This window comes from Monodon monoceros, unplaced genomic scaffold (genome assembly GCF_005190385.1).
Source record: "Monodon monoceros isolate NGI ecotype Baffin Bay Population unplaced genomic scaffold, NGI_Narwhal_1 Super_Scaffold_18, whole genome shotgun sequence".
In the NCBI taxonomy this organism is placed as follows: Eukaryota; Metazoa; Chordata; class Mammalia; order Artiodactyla; family Monodontidae; genus Monodon; species Monodon monoceros.
The window spans coordinates 142,488,713-142,506,843 of record NW_021703774.1 but is presented as its reverse complement, the minus strand read 5'-3'; the positions used below and the strand labels follow the sequence as shown (position 1 = coordinate 142,506,843).

Below are 18,131 nucleotides of genomic sequence, written 5' to 3'. Positions count from 1 at the left end.
CATGCTTGATCTGTTTTCCAGTGTTTCCAAGTAGCAGGAGAGTGTTTCAGGTTATCAATGCCATGTACTGGTATAAATGCAAGCCTCACTATCCAGGGCTGCGTTTGTGAGAAAGGATTAGGCAAACCATGTGCTTGGATGGGGCAGTCATTGAAAATGATGTTTATGGAGACTTTTCAATGAGCTTATAACAAAGTGATCAAAGCAGACTGTACAACTCTCTGTAGCGTATGAGCTAAACTCAAAAAAACTGTGTCATCTGTGGTCAATATTTATTAACCAGCAAATATTTTCCCCATTCATTTGGTACCCACCCAGCCCAACCAAGGACTCCTTGGAGGTTGTCACTAGGCGTTCTATATCCTTATACCTTCCATAGCCTGGACCAGAGGACTGTGCCTGCTGGTGATGCCCAATAAATACTTACTGATTTGATGAACAGATGAAGGAGGGACAAGCACAACTTTGCACTGCTTAAATCATCACCTTCAACAGACTAGGGTCAGTTTGGGGTGTCATATTTTTAAAAAGGAAATGAATAATTTTATTCCAGGATGCTTCCTGATTCCGTTTATAGGCAACAGAAAGGCAGAAGAGGGGATGTAGTCAATTCCCAAGGCAGCAGCTTGAAGCGATTACTGCTGTGGGGAGATCACTCCAGGCACTTCTTGTTTTCTGTGTTTGAAAAAGTTGGGTTTGATGCTGATGCAATTTATCATATCATGATTACTTTTCCTCTCCTACAAACGCTGCAACTTCCAGGCAAAAGTTTTCTGAACCTACGTATCTGCTGCTTTCCCCAGCCAGTGCAAGGCACAGCACTGTTCTGTTGATTTTCACCTGGGTCAGTCTGTATCATCACTTTTCACCTGGAACGAGGTACAGAAGTGATTCTCAGAAAGTGAGGTATCTTACTCTGTACCCTGCTCAACGCAGGCAGTATAAGCAGGAAAGGCTTCAAACTATCTCCTCAACGTTTGCGTAGTGCTTATACTTTCCAAAGCACAGTCACAATGACTCCTCAATTTACCAGGTGTCATTAACCTTGGTTTATGGACAAGAAAACAGGGCCAGAGATGTCAGTTGACTGTTCAAGGCACAAAGCAAATAAGTGTCAGAGTTAAGACCATCACCTCAAATTTCTAACTCCAGGTTTGCTAATACATTGCTCTCACTCATTTTGTAGCTACTTGCTTTGTGCTGGCATGGTGCCAAGTGCTTTCTCTATGATGGCTCTTCATCCTTTCAATACTCTGTCCTAGAGCACACACCACCCTTTCTCAGGCCACTGTCCTACGTGGTGGCAGCTCCTGGGAGACACCATAATTTTTCCTACTCCAGACTCTGTGCTCGCTGTTCCCTCTCCCTGGAATGCTCTTCCCTTACTCTTTACACGGTCAGCTCCTTATCATCCTTCCGGTTTGACCTTGAATGTCCTTTCCAGCAAGATCCCATCCTGGGTCACCCTACCTAAGCAGGGCCTCCCGTTAGTCCCTCTCCCAGTGCTGTGTTTATTTCCTTCTTATTACTCACTACTTTCTGCAATCTTTTTACTTTGTTGTTTACTTGTTTATTATCAGTCTTCCCCCCATAGACGGAAAGGGCAGGATCATGTTTCTCTCATTCCCCCGAGACAGGGCTCTGCACATAGCAGGTCCTCAATAAAAATGTGTTGCATGACATAACAGGGCGGGAATCAAGGTGGTTTCTGTATTGAACAAGAAGCTGGAATTCTCTTTCTAATGAAAAACTTTGATGCTGAAAAGAAATCTCTTTCTGGCTACAGTGGAGATAGGGGTTTGGTGGCAGGCACCAGATGGAAGTAGGTTGACCAGTTTGGGGTTGCTGTGCTCACCCAGGGACAATAAGAGGGTGGCTTGGTCTTACAGCAGTGACTATGGGGCTGGAGACGGGACTGAGCCCAGAGATGTGTAGGACAGAGTGACTGGCTAGGAGAGTGGGTGCAGGAGGAGGGAGGGGCGTTCCCTGGGCCTTCCTGGGCGGCCTCCTCTCTTCCCTGCTGGCCTGGCTGGTGACACTGGGTTCCCGAGTGACCTGGCCTTCTGTTGCCATTTCAGATCTGGCAGATGGGGAGTCTGGACAAGGTGGTGTCCTGGGCCCACCAATTCCTCTACACCCACCCACTGTGGTTGGGACAGTTCCTTGGCTTCTTGAACATCTATGACACTGACTCTGCCAAAGCTGTGTACAGTCGAGGAGGTGAGGGTTCCTGGGAGAAGGTGGAGCTTCCTGAGAGCAACAGGCTCAGGGCACCATGTGTGGAGGGGTCCTGGGCCTATGCCCTAAGTCTGGGCAGGTGAGGTCCCCACCCTATTTATCACCAGGCCTCATCTGGGAACCCCTCAGTCCCTGCCTGACTCAATCTTCCCTTTCTCCTGCAGATCCTAAGGTCCCATTTGTGTATAACTGCTTCCTCCAGTGGATTGGTGAGTGGGCACCTGCCTTCCCTTCCCACTCCACTTTGGTGCTGGGGGAGCAGCATGCTTCCCTGGCCTGTCTCTCCCTGCCCTGTTTCCACTCAGTCAGTTATCCCATCCATCAGACTGCCTGGTCCCCATGTTCCCCTCTTAAGCTCAGCTGCTCAGTGGGATTACAGGGAAGGAGGCAGGAGAGCTCCGGGCTGGCCAGGGAAGTAGCCTTCAGGTGCCTTCTCCTGCAGGGCTTGTCTCTTCCCCTGCATGGACATCTATTCCACTGGTTCTATTTCTCTGTTAGAACTCTGACTAATACAGAGTTTGGTACCCAGAGTGGTTATAGAGGAACAGAATCTTTGGATGAGTTTCCTGAATTGGCTTCTGGGCTTTCCAGAATTGGCTTTCTAATAGAAGTAGTTAGAAAGATACTAATGACTCTGTGGTCAATGGTAAAGAGGACACAGGCAGTCCAGGGCATGAGGTAGCAGTAGAGATACACAAAACATCATCACTGGATGCTACTAACCAAATTCTTATAAAAGGCAAGGTTCTGATGACCATATATTTGATATCTTATGACATTTTAGTCAGACTAAAAGGTATAAGACTGGCTGGTTGCTCCTGGCTGCACTGGAGAAAGTGCGGAAAGAAACGGATGAGACGGGGGATTCGAATTGCAGCCCAAACTACAGGTGGAAGATCAGAAAGCTTCTTTGCCTATTTCCTCTCATTTGTTAGGTCTGGTGGGTTTTTATCTTGCTCCTTCATCTGCTGTGTGTTTTTCTGTCTTCTCATTTTGCTTATCTTACTGTGTTTGGGGTCTCCTTTTTGCAGGCTGCAGGTTCGTAGTTCCCGTTGTTTTTGGTGTCTGTGCCCAGTGGCTAAGGTTGGTTCAGTAGGCTTCCTGGTGGAGGGGACTAGTGCCTGTGTTCTGGTGGATGGGGCTGGGTCTTGTCTTTCTGGTGGGCAGGTCCACGTCTGGTGTTGTGTTTTGGGGTGTCTGTGGCCTTATGATTTTAGGCAGCCTCTCTGCTAATGGATGGGGCTGTGTTCCTGTCTTGCTAGTTGTTTGGCATAGGGTGTCCAGCTCTGTAGCTTGCTGGTCGTTGAGTGAAGCTGGGTCTTGGTGTTGAGATGGAGATCTCTGGGAGATTTTTGCCGTTTGATATTACGTGGAGCTGGCATACAGAGTGAAGTAAGTCAGAAAGAGAAAAACAAATACCGTATGCTAACACATATATATGGAATCTAAGGGGAGAAAAAAAGGTCATGAAGAACCTAGGGGTAAGACGGGAATAAAGACACAGACCTACTAGAGAATGGACTTGAGGATATGGGGAGGGGGAAGGGTAAGCAGTGACAAAGTGAGAGAGTGGCATGGACATATATATACTACCAAACGTAAAATAGCTAGCTAGTGGGAAGCAGCCACATAGCACAGGGAGATCAGCTCGGTGGTTTGTGACCACCTAGAGGGGTGGGATAGGGAGGGTGGGAGGGAGGGAGTCGCAAGAGGGAAGAGATATGGGGACATATGTATATGTATAACTGATTCACTTTGTTATAAAGCAGAAACTAACACACCATTGTAAAGCAATTATACTCCAATAAAGATGTTAAAAAAAAAAAAAAAAAAAAGGAAAGCTGCTTTGTCTGACCTGAAAGAAACCTTTGTTTCCTGTAGGCAAAGACCTCAGCTAGGGCTGAGATTTGTGAAAACGAAACCCAGGATCTCATCCTGTCATTGTCTGAATTATGATGCAAATTGATTTCCCAATCTTCTGCCAAAGTGTGAGCATTTATTGGGAAGTAATGGGAACCAGAAATTGGAATGGGGACATACGGGAAGATATCAGTGAAGCCGGAGACATCAAACCCCTAAATTCAGCTGAGTCTTCTTTGCCAATTGCTGAATATATGTATTCCAGTTATGCATTCCAGAACCAGAAAACTAACCTTAGAGTAGGTTTGGGTATATAGCACCAGCTAGGTGGCAATAACTTTCATGTCTGAGGTAAGGTTATCCAGGAGGTTGTATATGTTATAAATCAATGCCCAGTATATGGTGCTGTTTCTTTTTTTGATTGACTTACAGTTGATTTGCAATATTGTGTTAGTTTCAGATGTACAGCAAAGTGATTCAGATATATGCCTATATATAATCTTTCTCAGATTCTTTTCCATTATAGGTTACTACAAGATACTGAACGTAGTTCCCTGTGCTATACAGTAAATTCTTGTTGTTTACCAGTTTTATATATAGTAGTGTGTATCTGTTAATCCCATGCTCCTAATTTATTCCACCCCCGCCTTCTCCTTGGTAACCATAAATTTGTTTCTATGTCTGTGAGTCTGTTTCTATTTTGTAAATAACTTCATTTGTATTATATTTTTAGATTCCACATATAAGTGATGTCATATAATGTTTACTTTCTCTGTCTGACTTACTTCACTTGGTATGATAATCTCTAGGTCCATCCATGTTGCTGCAAATGGCATTCTTTCATTCTTTTTTATGGCTGAGTAGTATTCCATTGTATGTATACCACATCTCTATCCATTCATCTGTTGATGGACATAGGTTGCTTCCATGTCTTGGCTATTGTAAACAGTGCTGCTATAAACATGGTGCTGTTTCTTCCACTGCCAAGATTCACACGTCCAGGAATCAAGGGATGGCAGTATGAGTGGCACCACTCATTATTATTATAACGCCAAGTGATCCTATTAGCAAAATGTATGCTTCTTGTCCCTGCAACTTTATGCTCTGTTAGCCTAGAGCTCCCTTAGTCCCAAAGGGAGGCAGACTTCCGCCCGGAAACACAACAATGATGACACTGAACTGAAAGTGAAGGCTGCCACCTGGCCACTTTCGCCTCCTCGTGCCTCCTCATCTTACAGAAACTCAAAGGCAGTTTCTGTACCGGAATAATCCTGAATACTGAAGTGAAATTGATAGGTTCCTTACCAATGAAGGTCAGGAGGAATATGTCCAGAATAGAGGAGATACTTTGGGTGACTCTTAGAACTACCATGCCCAGTCATTAAAATAAATGGAAAAATGCCACAGCGCAGTTCAGGCAGGCTAGTAATGGCCCAGATCCTTCAAGAATGAAGTTTTGAATCATCTCACCAGGCAAAGAACCATGTCCAGATGAGGTGCTTTCTGAGGGCAAAGAGAACATAGAGTGGGTGATGGGAGAAGGTAGTTATCATAGCTAGTTATGACCATGTGATCAGTTGCAGAAACAAGGACAGTAATTATTGTGAGTATTTCTTCCTTATTTTGTTATGAATATGACTGTGTGTGCATGTTTGTGTGTATCAGATTTTTTTCTTCCTTCTCTCATTCCCTTCACATACAACATAAGGTATATTAGTAATAGTTAACCTCACAGCATTAAAATTCCAGGATATCAGGGAGAAGAGTGACCACCATCCAATGACTTTCTGTTGTCTTGAGGCGCAAGCGTTAGAGTCTTTCAATTACACGTCAGATACTTGGCAGAGTATGACTTTATAAAGTCTTTATTTGCAGATTAAGTATCGTTTAAGGGGATCTGTAGGGATGCCAAGTTGAAGGGGTGGACCGTAATGTTTAGTTCTTTGTGTAAACTTGGATAAGCTGTAGATGCAGTTAATCAATTAAACCGAAGTCTAGCTGTTGCTCTGAAGATTTTGTAGATATGGTTAACATCTACAATCCACTGAATTTAAGAAAAGATTTCCTTGATAATCTGGGAGGGCCTAATCCACTCACTGAAAAGCATTGCAAAGTTCTAGAAGCTGGGAATGCAAGAAAAGAGATTCTCCCTTAGAGCTTCTGCAACACCTTTGTTGTGGCCCAGTTAAATCAATTTCAGATTTGTGATCTCCTAAACTGTAAGAGTAAAATTTTGTGTTGTTGTACATCACTAAATTCCTGGTAATTTTTTGTAGTGGGAAGAGGAAACTAATACAGAACAGACAAGCAGGCAGAAAGGAAAAAAGGCAGGGAGAGGGCAGACAGGCTGGAGTAGGGCAGGTGATGAGGAGCTTGGCAGACAGAGATACAGGTGGGTAGGAGAAAGGTAACAGAAAAAGAAGTAGGAAGCCTGAGAAAGGGTGAGAGAGTCTGATGGGCAGGAGGCAGGAGATGAGGTAGGCTGGCAGGTGGGCAGATAGAAGCAGGAAGTGGGCACAGAGGCAAGGATGGGAGAGAGTGACAGCGAGGCAGGATGGCAGGCAGGGGCCCTCAGAGCTCGTCCTTGTCTCCAGCAATCATTACAAGAGCTTCCTGAGCTGCAAGTGGATCCCATTCTGGGGCTTCAACACAACTCTTGGAATGGGAACAGGGACCCTGGAGGGATCCGGTGCCAGCTCAAAGCGAAGTAAGGTCAGGGCCACGGCCACCTTCATCTCATTCATGGCAAACTGCTTCCCGATGCAGTTCCTGGGTCAGGGAGGGAAAAGGAAGTGAGCAGAGGCTTCTAACCTCTGCTGGGCACAGGGCATTCAGGGCTCTCCTCCACGTGGCCCAGCCCCGATCCCTTCCTTACGGGTCACACTGAACGTGCCGCCCAAGCCTCGGTCCACCCTCTCGCCCTGACCTTCACAAAGGCCACCTCTCTCCAGGACTAGCTCCTAACTCCTACTTCTGCTCTCAGCAGTAGCAAGTCCTGCTGGGGAGCGTCGGCGCTCTAAGCCACAGGGTCAGGTCACGTGAATCAGTAAACGTGAATTAGTACTTTGTTCACTCGTCCACAGGCAGCTTCTGGTTTCCGTCCAGGCCAGGGCACTGTAGGGGAGTGTGGGCAACTCTCGGGCCCTCACCACCCATGGCAGACATGCAGGGGCCCCAGTCCCCAGACAGGACAGGACAGAGTTGTGTCAGGAAGTCAGGATGGCAACTGGGAGGCTTCTTGGAGGGGCCACGGGTTAGCGCCCCTTGACCTGCTGGACCACTTGCCTCCCAGTTAATGCTCCGGCCTCCTGTCTCCTCGCAGCCCCTCAGTCAACCCGCCCCTGGAGCCTTCCCATTCTACTCCAGCAAGGCCCCTCCTCCCATCCCGTGGGCTCCTCACTGGCCTTTTCAGTCTGCTTGCCTCCCCTCCCTCTACTGCAGCCACAGCGGAGCGGGGCCTGCTGCGCCCTCCATCACAGGGAGGGCACGTCACGGGGCCTCAGCTGGAGTCACAGCGCTCTCTGGGCTGCTCCTCACTCACCTCGCACCTGTCCTGACCCTCTTCCTCGCTCCGCTCCTGTTGAGGTCCCCTCCCCCCACTGCCGGCTACACCTCTTCCTCCCTGGACCCCCAAGACACCATTAGTGTTAACTCAAGGACACATCTCAGTCCAGTGACCAGGACAGTGCCAGAAACATGGACCATTTAACAACCTGCTCAATGAATGAATGAGTGAGTGAAAGAAAGAAGGAATGATGTCTGTCTTGAGTAGAGGTATTTGTTATTTTGTTTTTTGTTTTTTTGGCCGTGCCACGAGGCTTGCGGGATTTTAGTTCCCCGACCAGGGATTGAACCCGGGCCACGGCAGTGAAAGCACAGAGTCCTAACCCCTGGACCGCCAGGGAATTGCCAAGGTATTTGTTTCTTGACTGTGAACTCTAGGAGGCAGGGACAGTGTCTTTCATCTCTGCCTTCCCATCTCCTAGCACAGGACTTGGCACACAGAGACAGCTTAATAAATAGTTTTATATTTAAAGAAAGTTAATTGAATTGAAAAATAAAACCAGAATGGAATAAAAGTAAATATTAATTCTGACCTAGGAATTGAGCTGCCTAGTACATACCCCCGTCCTCTAGTGGCAGCCTCACGATGTGCCGCCAATGTCTACAAGAAAGAACAGGGCCCGGGCAGAAACCGAAACCTACAGCGTATTCTGGAAGCATATTTGCGTCAAGCCTGTTCTGTGAAGGTTGATTCACCAAGTGAAAATTTCACAGAATTAGAGATTCAGAAAAAAACTCGTTTCTACTAAGTAATTACAAAGTTTATGGAATTTGTAATGGAGTTACAATATGGAGTATTCTGGTCCAGCTCAACAGCTATTTCAAGTATGCTCTATATTTTACATGCCAGAAACCTTTCAAATGTATGCATCATATACAAATTAGTAGATTTTTCTCTCAAAGGCACTTGATTGTCTCAATTCTATACTTTTGCCTGCTTGGACTATTGGACTCAATGTATAATATCATGGAAAAAGACCTCAGATCACAGGAAAAGTTTTGACAACTGGGGAAATTGTCATGTGTATCAGACATTAATATGGTGTCAAAACGTCTTTTGGATAGACCCCAAGTACAAAGTGACACACATTGATAACAAACTTTCTTAAAACGCTGCTATAACTTTTCCAGTATATGGCTTCAACAGTTTCATGCAGGGCGTCTGAAAATGGAAGCATATGTAAACTACTCGTGATGCAACAGGATGCATAATGGGGAAGTAAATAGAAAATGTGGGACTGAGAAGGTGTAGAATAAAAAATCTACCCTTTAAAATTATGACAATGGAAACGGAGGACAGTTGAAATTTAACACACAGTGAGTAATTTTAATTAGGTAGAGTCATCATCTCACAGTGAGGAAAAACACTACAATACACTAAACTTGGAACAGCCATCGACACTGAAATGTGGCCAGCCATTGAGAAAGAGCTGTGGGTTAGTCTGTGGCCTGCCCTAAAGGCCACTTGTATGTTGAACATACAGAAACATGCTTCCATCCCAGTACACCAACATAAAAGCCATAACTGCATACGCCACATATGAATGTAGGAGGTCACAGACATGGGGTAGCACCCAGGGACACCCAGCTGCACCAAGTACAGAAAGCCTCACCTGGATCCCCCTGAGAAGGGCAGGAAAGCACGGCTGTGTTGAGTAGAACCTGGTGCAAACCGGGATGGGCCAAACACCTGCAGAGAGAGCTCCAGGGCCAGGGCAGCTGGGGTCAAACTCCTTCACCAATCCACCAGGGGACAAGAATCCCCGAGGGGGAGCAGGGGAGGTGCTGGTCTGGAGAGAGCATCCCATCCCCTCCTCCCATGGCCATAATACCTCTGGTTTCGGCCACACCTTCGGGCTGTGGTGAAGCCCATAAAAGGAGAGGGAGAGTGGGATACCTGTGGGGCAAGGAGGAGAGAGAGAAGACTGATGGTACCCATGGCAGCAGGGGCAATGTGCCAGCACAAAAGGCCTGGAGCCTCCATTAGAGCCACCATGATGCTGTTGTAAAACAGGTGGGCTGGAGGTGACAAAGCACAACAGCACAGATTAGGAGTAGGTAACCGTGCCCAGGACTGAAAAGGAAAAGATTTGGAAGCTTACATTTAGGAGCAACGTGGTGACACATGTATCTCCCTGCACCTCACCTGACACCCTGACATCTCGGTTCCCAACCCCTGCACCAGGGAAGTACCCAGTGTGGGTGTGTGCCAGCCCCTGAAGAGGAAGCAGGAGTCTGGGCCCTGCCTGAGGGGTCAAGGCCAGGCCTTTTTACATGTGCATGATGGGGGTGGGTGGGCGGGAGCTGCCCAGAGGGATCAGAAGAACCTGTGTGTTGATGGGTGAGCTGACAGGCGCGGTGGCTCCAGCGGCCTTCAGGAGTCAGCCTGTAGATGATGTCGTTCTGGTGGAAAGCATTTCTTAATCGGGAAAAAGTCAGATTGCCAAGGTCCCTGATGGCCTGGATGTAGGACTGGATGTTCCTGAAGGGAAGGATGCAGAGGAGACTGGAGTGCAGGGAGCCTCTGACCTGGAGACGGAGTGGGGCTCCGGGTGGGGATTCCTCAGTCAGCGGGGACAGGCAGCTCTGAGGCTTTGTCATTTCTGCCTCACAGCCCTGGAGACCCTCAGTCCTTTACAAGTGGCCTGAGCAGCCAGGCTTCTCCCTGTGCAGGAATCAGGGACCTGTGACTGAGTCAAGGTTGGTCTGGGTGGAATTTGACTGTGGTCCATGGCTCTGTGCAGAATGTTGCTTTCTGTGCTGATAAGCGTCCACACTGCCCTAACTGCCTCTCAGGTAAGTCCTCCCCAGCTGGTGAGAACAAGGACCCTGCCCTGCCGTTGAAAGGTTGTCACTGACCTGTCTGTCTGGATGCTGCCCTGGTGGCTGAAGGCGCACTTCATGATGGTGTCCAGGGTCATCAAGGAGACGTGTCCAAGGACCTCCAGATGTGAGTCCGGGCTGACGAGCTCCTCCCACTTGTCCTGTAGTGGGAGGGGAACATTGACCCTGCTCTGCTCCCCTAGAAGGCCTGTGCTGACAAGGCCAGGCTCTCTCTCTGTCTCTCTAAATCTTCGGATGAGTTTTCCTCACTTTCTAAGCAGATGTGTTTTAGCAATTTAAGGCTGTAACACACATGTGTAATGTGATGCCTATATCTCAGAAACTTCTATAACTTTTACATTTCTGGCCTTTTGGAAGGCCAGAAAGCATAGTTTCTCAGCAGACAAGGGGGAATCTTTTGTATCTTGAGATCAGACCTGGATAGGCGATGGCCAACAGTGGTAAGCAAATTTGTCGAGGTAAGAGATAGCATAAGATTCCAATACTAGGGTCCCTACGAAAGGGACATCAGACATCAATCCTTTCATTCATTAAATGTTAGCTGAGACCAGTTGGTGAGAAATCAAAATCCTGCAGGCCAGCTCTGTGAATGTATGATAGACCTGCCCCCATTTCCTCCCATGAGGAGCTCAATTCCATGCAGAAACCCTGGGCCCCAGGCCAGAGCCCACCTGAGTGATATCCTGGGATGTCCACTATTCCCCCGAAGGTGTCATTGCCCAGGCCAGCCAGGGGCAGCTTGCCCTGCTGTCAAGGGGAATAACCCTTGATCTAGTCCACTGCGTTGAAGACATGGAGTTGGGAGGAGAGTGGATCCTGAATATACCATGGCCCGCCTTTCCCTTATCCATGACTAAAGTGCGGATCCAAGGTGGTGCCTGGGTCCCATCCGTTCTTGGAGAGCCCTGTCTCCTAGTAAGTTCTGAATGCATCGTTCTGAGGGCTGTGTCTGATGGACGCCTGAGGGACACAAGTGTCTGAAAGTGGACTTTGTCAGCTGTGCTGGATGTGAGTGGGTCCAGGTGACGAGGGATAGACTCACCAGCACCACTGGGACAGAGTCGGCCATGAGACCCACGTAGGGCTTCAGGATGTCATAGTGGAAGGCTGGGGTCAGCATCCGCCGGTGCTGGAACCACGTCTGCCCCTCCAACACGAGCAAACCATTCCCTGGGCCACAGATGGGTGTGCGTGTGGGTCGGAGAGACTGGATCAGAGGGACGACTAGAGACAACTTGGGAGAAACCAAGGGTGTCAGGAGAGAGCACACCATGGGCAAAGGTAGGAAAGGCCAGTACAGTTCAGGAATGTGAATTTCCAAAATGGCTGGTCCATAGGATGTGATTATGACAGCTGTGAGAGACAGAGATTGAAAAAGAGTAGCGGGGGCAGGTGATAGAAGGAATTAGTTAATAGTCAGGCTGAGAATATCGCAGAGGACTGAGAAGTGATGAAGAAGAAAGAGGCTGAGCTTCAGGAGGGCTCTCAGCACCTGTACAAAGGGGTGAGGGTTTTATTAGAAGAAGGGAAATGAGGCTTGATTCAGAGATGAGGGTGGTGACAGGGTGGCAGGCACTTGGTCTCTATGAGTCAGCAAGGCAGCTCTTGGTAAACCTAACTGGGAGTGTACCAGAGTTTACTAGTTTACTAGTGTACCAGAGTACTAGTTTTGATATACTTACCAATCCAGGGGGCCAAGAATCTGTAGGTACCTGCAAACTTAGGGTTTGAAAAAGTAAGGAAGCCATTACAGGAAAGCGGACAGGACCAAACAAGGCAGGCAGCCCGCAGAGCAGCTGTGGTCCAGACCATGGGCTGCCAGCCCTTCCTGGTGCTTGTCAGCTGGCAGCCTGTCTCAAGCCACCTCCCACTTGCCTCCCATCCCTGACTCTCTCTGTCCTGATGGTCACTGTGGGCCCAGGAAGGCAGACTCAGTGTCCCAGCAGCAGAACACCCACAGGGCTAAGAAGGTGAATCGACAAGAAATATAGGCTCTGTTCAGTGCCCTAGATTAAGTCAGAAGCCTGTGGTTTTCCTCCAATTTGTGATGGTTTAGCCATCCAATGGCCCAGGATAGGCAAATGCAAGTCAGTGTGCATAAGAAATTGTCTTTCAGATCTGGGGCTATTTACATAAAAATCACCTCAATAGGGTTAAAGAAGAAAGAATGAAAATGTGCAGCCCCACACAGCTGTTTAGCATTCCGTTTAAGTGAACAGTGCTGTTCTTTGACTGGGATGTGGGCTGGTGTTTGGATGGTAGACAGTCAGGTATTGATGACTGAACTGACAATCTCTTCTGGAATATCACAGACCCAGGGGCATGTACCCAAGAGGGAAAATACGCTCCAGCTGGGATCATGTTTTGTACTCACCAGATCTCCCCAGGACCACCTTCATGTAGTCAGGGTCATAGACCACCGGCTGAACCTTGTTTCCCCACAGCCAGTGAGGAGAGACACATGGGAATTTCTCTACCTTTTCAGTACCTCTTGCAGCTCCTGGTCCTTTGGGTACTGTAACAGAGGGAAAGACACATCAGTAAAATGTTCTCTTTAGGGCCAGTGCTTGGAGGGGTGCTGGAGGTTAGGACAGCAACCAGGAGATAGTTCTGGATCCATCAGCAGCAATTTAGGAGTTTGGAACTGTTTCTGATGAGCTGGGCTCTGATCTGGCTTCTTGCTCTCTTGCAGAGACTTGGCCTAAGGCCCTGCTCTGGCTTCCGGATGGACCACTTATGGGCCTTCATCCAGAACTGCCTTTAGAATCTTACTGGTGTTTCACAGACTTATATTAGAGTTGTTTGTTCAGTTGTGTCCCCTCAAATCAAGTTTAAGTGAGGTCATTAGGGTAGGCCCAAATCCAATGTGACTGGTGCCTTTATAAAAGAGGGAAAATGTGGACACAGAGACAGACACTCAGAGAGAGAAGACGAAATAAAGAGATACATGGAGCTTGTGATTCACCAGCCAAGGAGAGAGGCCGGGAAGAGATGCTTCCTGCACAGCCTGCAGAAGGAACCAGCCCCACCAACACCTTGATTTTGGGCTCTAGTCTCTAGAACTCTGAGACACTAAATTGTGTTGTTTCAGCCATCCAGTTTGTGGAACTTTGTGGCAGGCCTTACACACTATTACAAGTACGTAATGCTCAAGACAAACATGTATAAGGGAGGGATTATTACTTGATCCTGTCTTACTGAAGAATGAGGCAGCCCATATTAAAGGACATGCCCAAGTGAGCTGCATCTAAAGTCAAACCTGCTGACCCCAAGGTGTCCTTCCCCAGGGTTCCCAAGGCTCCCTGGGTGCCTCTATTATCAGGTTTCAACTCAATGTTCTAATTGCGGGGCACCGTGTTGACAGGCTTACCTTTCATACCTGTCATCCCTGTATTCTTAGAGCCAGCACAGAGGATGGTTCATAGGGATTGAGCCCCACTTTTAAAAGAATCAATAATGTTCATGTAGAAGGAATGAGTACATGCAGGAGTGTGAATGAATGAGTCCTGATTAAAATTGCTGTTGCAAGTGACAGAATCAGAGCTAACGGAAAAGCGAGGAAAAGGACAAAAAGAAAGCTGGGGGCCCAGGGGCGTCTCACAGAGCCCAAGGGCAGGGGGCAGCCAGGCTGTGGAAGGGCAGAACCAGGGACTGGAGGGCTGCCAGGACTGTGTCTCCCATTCTTTCTCTCTGTACGTCCATGCATTCATCTCTCAGCAAGTGTTTATGGAGGCTCCACCTCGTACAGACACTATTCTAGAAGCTGGTGATACAGTTATGAACAAACAGATACAGTCCCTGTCCTCGTGCAGCTGGGTCCAGGCGATGCAGGAGGGAACGTCTACCCTTCTGGGGCTGGCACCTCACCATTCTGCCACCATCATGTCTGAGTGACACTGCTGAATCCTATTCCAAGAATCTGATTCTAATCTCATAGCCAAGGCGTCCACCTGCTACAATCAACTGTGGCTGGGCGTGAATAGGGTATTCGAAGGCCACCCTGTGCAAGGGAAGAGGTCTCAGAACTGACATCCCCAAATGTTTCCACTACAGTGAATGTCAAATACAAGAATAAGTAGATGGGTAGAAGGACTCACTTGTTTACCTGGTAACTCTGTGTTGAGTACTTACTTTGGGTCAATTGCCATCCTAGGAGCTAGAGATCCAGCAGTGAACAACAAGATCCCTGCTATTGTGGAGCTCCTGTTCTAGTGGGGGTGTGGGCGGGGCTGACAATCCTGCCCTGAACTGAGACGTGTCCTGCTTGAATTCATTCTGGGGGCTGCTCTGTGTTCCCAGGTCATGTCCTCATTGGGACTGCCCTGCTCTGTTGATCCAGTGCAGGGACAGACTGGTGGGAGCCTCTTACCTCCCCAGCTGTGTTACCTAGTTTTCTTTGATCTCTTCTTGCCTGCTCAGCAGGGGCCTGGGTGGCGGGGAGGGTGTCCCTGCGTCTGTACAGGAGTATGCCTCCTTTCTGATTGCCAGTCAGCGCCCCTAAATCCTGCTCCTGGGTAAGGAGCTTAAACTATGTTCTACCTGTCCATTCTCCTCTTGGGGTCACCCTGAGGCCCACTGGTCCGTGAGCCCACCAGTCACCTGGCTGGGGCTGCCATCTTTCTTGAGCACGTCTGTCCAGAGCCAGTTGAGACTCTCACAGAGGTCATGGTGCCCATGGTGGCAGTGGTGTTGACCCTGTAGGCAAAAAGCCAGTGCCATCTGGCCTCCAGGCTGCAACCACTCAATGCAGTCAGAGCTCCAGTGGAATGTCCTCTCCTGGTTACTTCTGGGGACTGTAGCCACAAAGGAATTTCCCCAAAGGGAGACACAAGGGGAGTAGGTGGACAGGCAATAATGCCATCTGACAATGCAATTGCCAGACATGTGGGTTCTGTTGGCACGGCAGGTACAGATGAGATAGGAGGGAGGACATGGGGCAAGATGGGGCAGTTTGGGACTGCTTGAATCCCAAAGTTGTAAGTTCCCCTTTTCATATTTCTTGTTGGATTTCACCCGCATTTAATGCAGTGAGTTTGTTAAACCTCCAAAATGTCTGTCCTTCACAGGCATTAATATTATTTTAAATTCATACAAATTAGAGTGAGTGTAACTATGGCCTTTGCTCTGTGCCATGCACCATTCTAAGATTATAATACTTCACTTGAGTACTATAATTATTATCATCATCCCATATTACAGATGAGGAAACTGAGGCATCGAGCAGGTATTTAAAGTACGTGTCAAGAGGTGATATATGAGTCTAGGTAATTTGGCGACAGAGCCCATGTGCTTAACTGCCCCACCTTGTCACTTGTCATCTGGCCTGAAAGATTAGTTTCAATCTAATTACATGTGGTATTCTAATTCCCGACTTAGCCAATAACAGAGATATTGAATAAATGGAAATCTCAGACAGTATTAAAAGAGTAAGAAAAAAATTGGCTGCAATAGCTGTTAGGCCACCAGAATTTGAGAGATGATTCAGTACCATGAGGAATATTAGTTATGGAAACATAAACCATCTACTTACTGAAACTACATGTCATCTAATGGCCATCATTATAATGAGAAAGTCACCCGAGGAATTTTTAGTTGTTCCTTATGTCAAATCCTAGCTGAGAAAGGTAACAACTGCATCAAAACAAAGGTCATAATTTCTCTAAATCAACAAATAATCGGGAACTCATTAGTACAACAATTTGCATGAACAAGATGGGTTTTGGCTGTCTCTCTGTGGCTGATATTAATAGTTTCTGTCTTTGGCTCTACTCTGCTGCTAATTGCTTGGCCTCTTTCTTTGAGAAATAGAAGCCTCAGCTCTCTGCAGCGCCCCATCTCCTTAGGCTTGTTCAATCCACACACCGTTAATGAGCCGCTCCCCATGTGGCCCCTCACCTTGCTCTGTGCTGTCCTTGCCAGGATCAGAGCTAACAGAGCTGCCTGGGTAGGCACTGTCCCTCACCAACATGCGAGCTGCTCCTTTCTCAGTCACTCCACACACCTGGGCCAAGCATTCCTTTGAGTCAGGCTCTGTGCTGGGTATTGGGGTGCAGGAAGGGGATGATACCTCAGCCCCATGGAGCTCACAGTTCAGGGGTTTTGGGGATGGGGTGTGGGAGGTAAACAGATTCTGTTTAATGTCTCAACTCAATCGTCAGTACTCCTTACCTGGTGCCATCTGGAAACCTCACTCATGTGTGCCAGCTACTAGTTTTAGCACTGAAATAATCAGCCTTGAAAAATCCCTCAATCTCAAGCAAACCAAGCCGGTTTGTCCCTACACCCTACTACGCCCTCATCCAGCAGGTGGGCCTCTTTTCCTGTCACCTGACACCTTCTTAGATTCTTGTCTGTCATCTCCATGGACAGTGAACCCACAGGGCAGCATCCATCAGACTGATGTCTGTGCTCCGAGGCAAGCTCAGGGCCAGGCAGAGAGGATGCAATTGAGTGATGGAGCAGGGAAGCATCTAGAAGCCTGTTCTATGAGAACAGCTGAAGCTGCTCAGCCTGTAGACGGGGGAGACTCAGGAAGGAACAGCCACTGTCCTCAAAGTGCAGGGCTGCCAGGACAGCCTGCAGATCTCCCTAAGGAAGGAGTGTCTGACAGACCCAAGGACACCAGCATGGGGTCCTGGGAGGGAGGGAGCTCCCCGGACTGGGATGAAGAGCCAAGACCTGAGAGGTAAGCTGGGTCCTTTTGTGAGGCCACGTGCTCGTCCCACAACAAGGCTTTGTCCCATGGGCTTGCTCACTAGGACCACGGTCTGAGAGCCCCGGCCCTCCCTGCCCTCCCACTTCGCTGTCCCACTCCATCCTACCTCCTGCATGTGCCCATAGAGCCAGTGGGAAGGAGGAGATGGGAACTGCTGGAGGGCTTTGAGCAGCCACTGTCTGTGCAGGTAGAGCTGTGCTGCCTTGAGCAGAAGCAGAACCAGGCCGAGCAGGGAGGCCACCTGCAGGAGCCCAGAGACACCGCCCAGGGCTCTGGGGGTGCTCAGTGCAGAGACACTCATGGTGCAGTGGCTTCTGGATTGCTGACTGCCCCTGAAGGTCGCTGACCTCCCCTGAGCACCCAGCCTGGTCAGGGAGGATCGCCTCGCCCACTCGGGAGAGGGTGGTGGTGAGGGCAGAGCTCAGACCTGAGTCTCCAGGGTTGATTAACTGTGGAGGATCCACCTTGGGGGTGGGCACCAAAAAAGTCATGGAGATCAGATATAGAAGAGCAAGGATGAGAACAAGTTTATCCTCAAGTGTCTCACCCTCACTTTTTTCATGTTTATCTCCATCCAGGCAGTCTGGCTCCAGAGACTTTGCTGTTAACCATGAACTTAAAGAGATGATTATTGGGTTGAGACTCCGGTCCGTACATGGCAGCCCCTAAACTTTCCTGGGGATATTTCATGTTTGATCTGTTTTCTAGTGTTTCCAAGTAGCAGGAGACTGTTTCAGGTTATCAACTCCATGTACTGGCAGACGTGCAAGCTTCACTATCCAGGACAGCTTTTGTGAAAAAGTGTTGGGCAAACCATATGGTTAGATGTAGCAGTCATTGAAAATGATGTTCATGAAGATTTTCAATGATCTGAGAAAAGCTTACAACAAAGTGATCAAAGCAAAATGTA

The 18,131-nt window shown here is 48.3% G+C and overlaps 1 protein-coding gene across 1 annotated transcript; it reads right to left on the bottom strand.

The window, feature by feature from the left end:
• Positions 1-6,169: 6,169 nt before the first annotated feature.
• Positions 6,170-17,862, bottom strand: LOC114897984 (cytochrome P450 4A11-like). The gene is given in 10 exon segments (XM_029227010.1): positions 6,170-6,867; positions 9,276-9,352; positions 9,495-9,662; positions 9,937-10,144; positions 10,522-10,646; positions 11,549-11,676; positions 12,189-12,233; positions 12,881-12,982; positions 12,985-13,021; positions 17,328-17,862. Coding segments are annotated over 10 exon segments (1,254 nt in total). The 5' UTR covers positions 17,523-17,862; the 3' UTR covers positions 6,170-6,698.
• Positions 17,863-18,131: the final 269 nt, after the last annotated feature.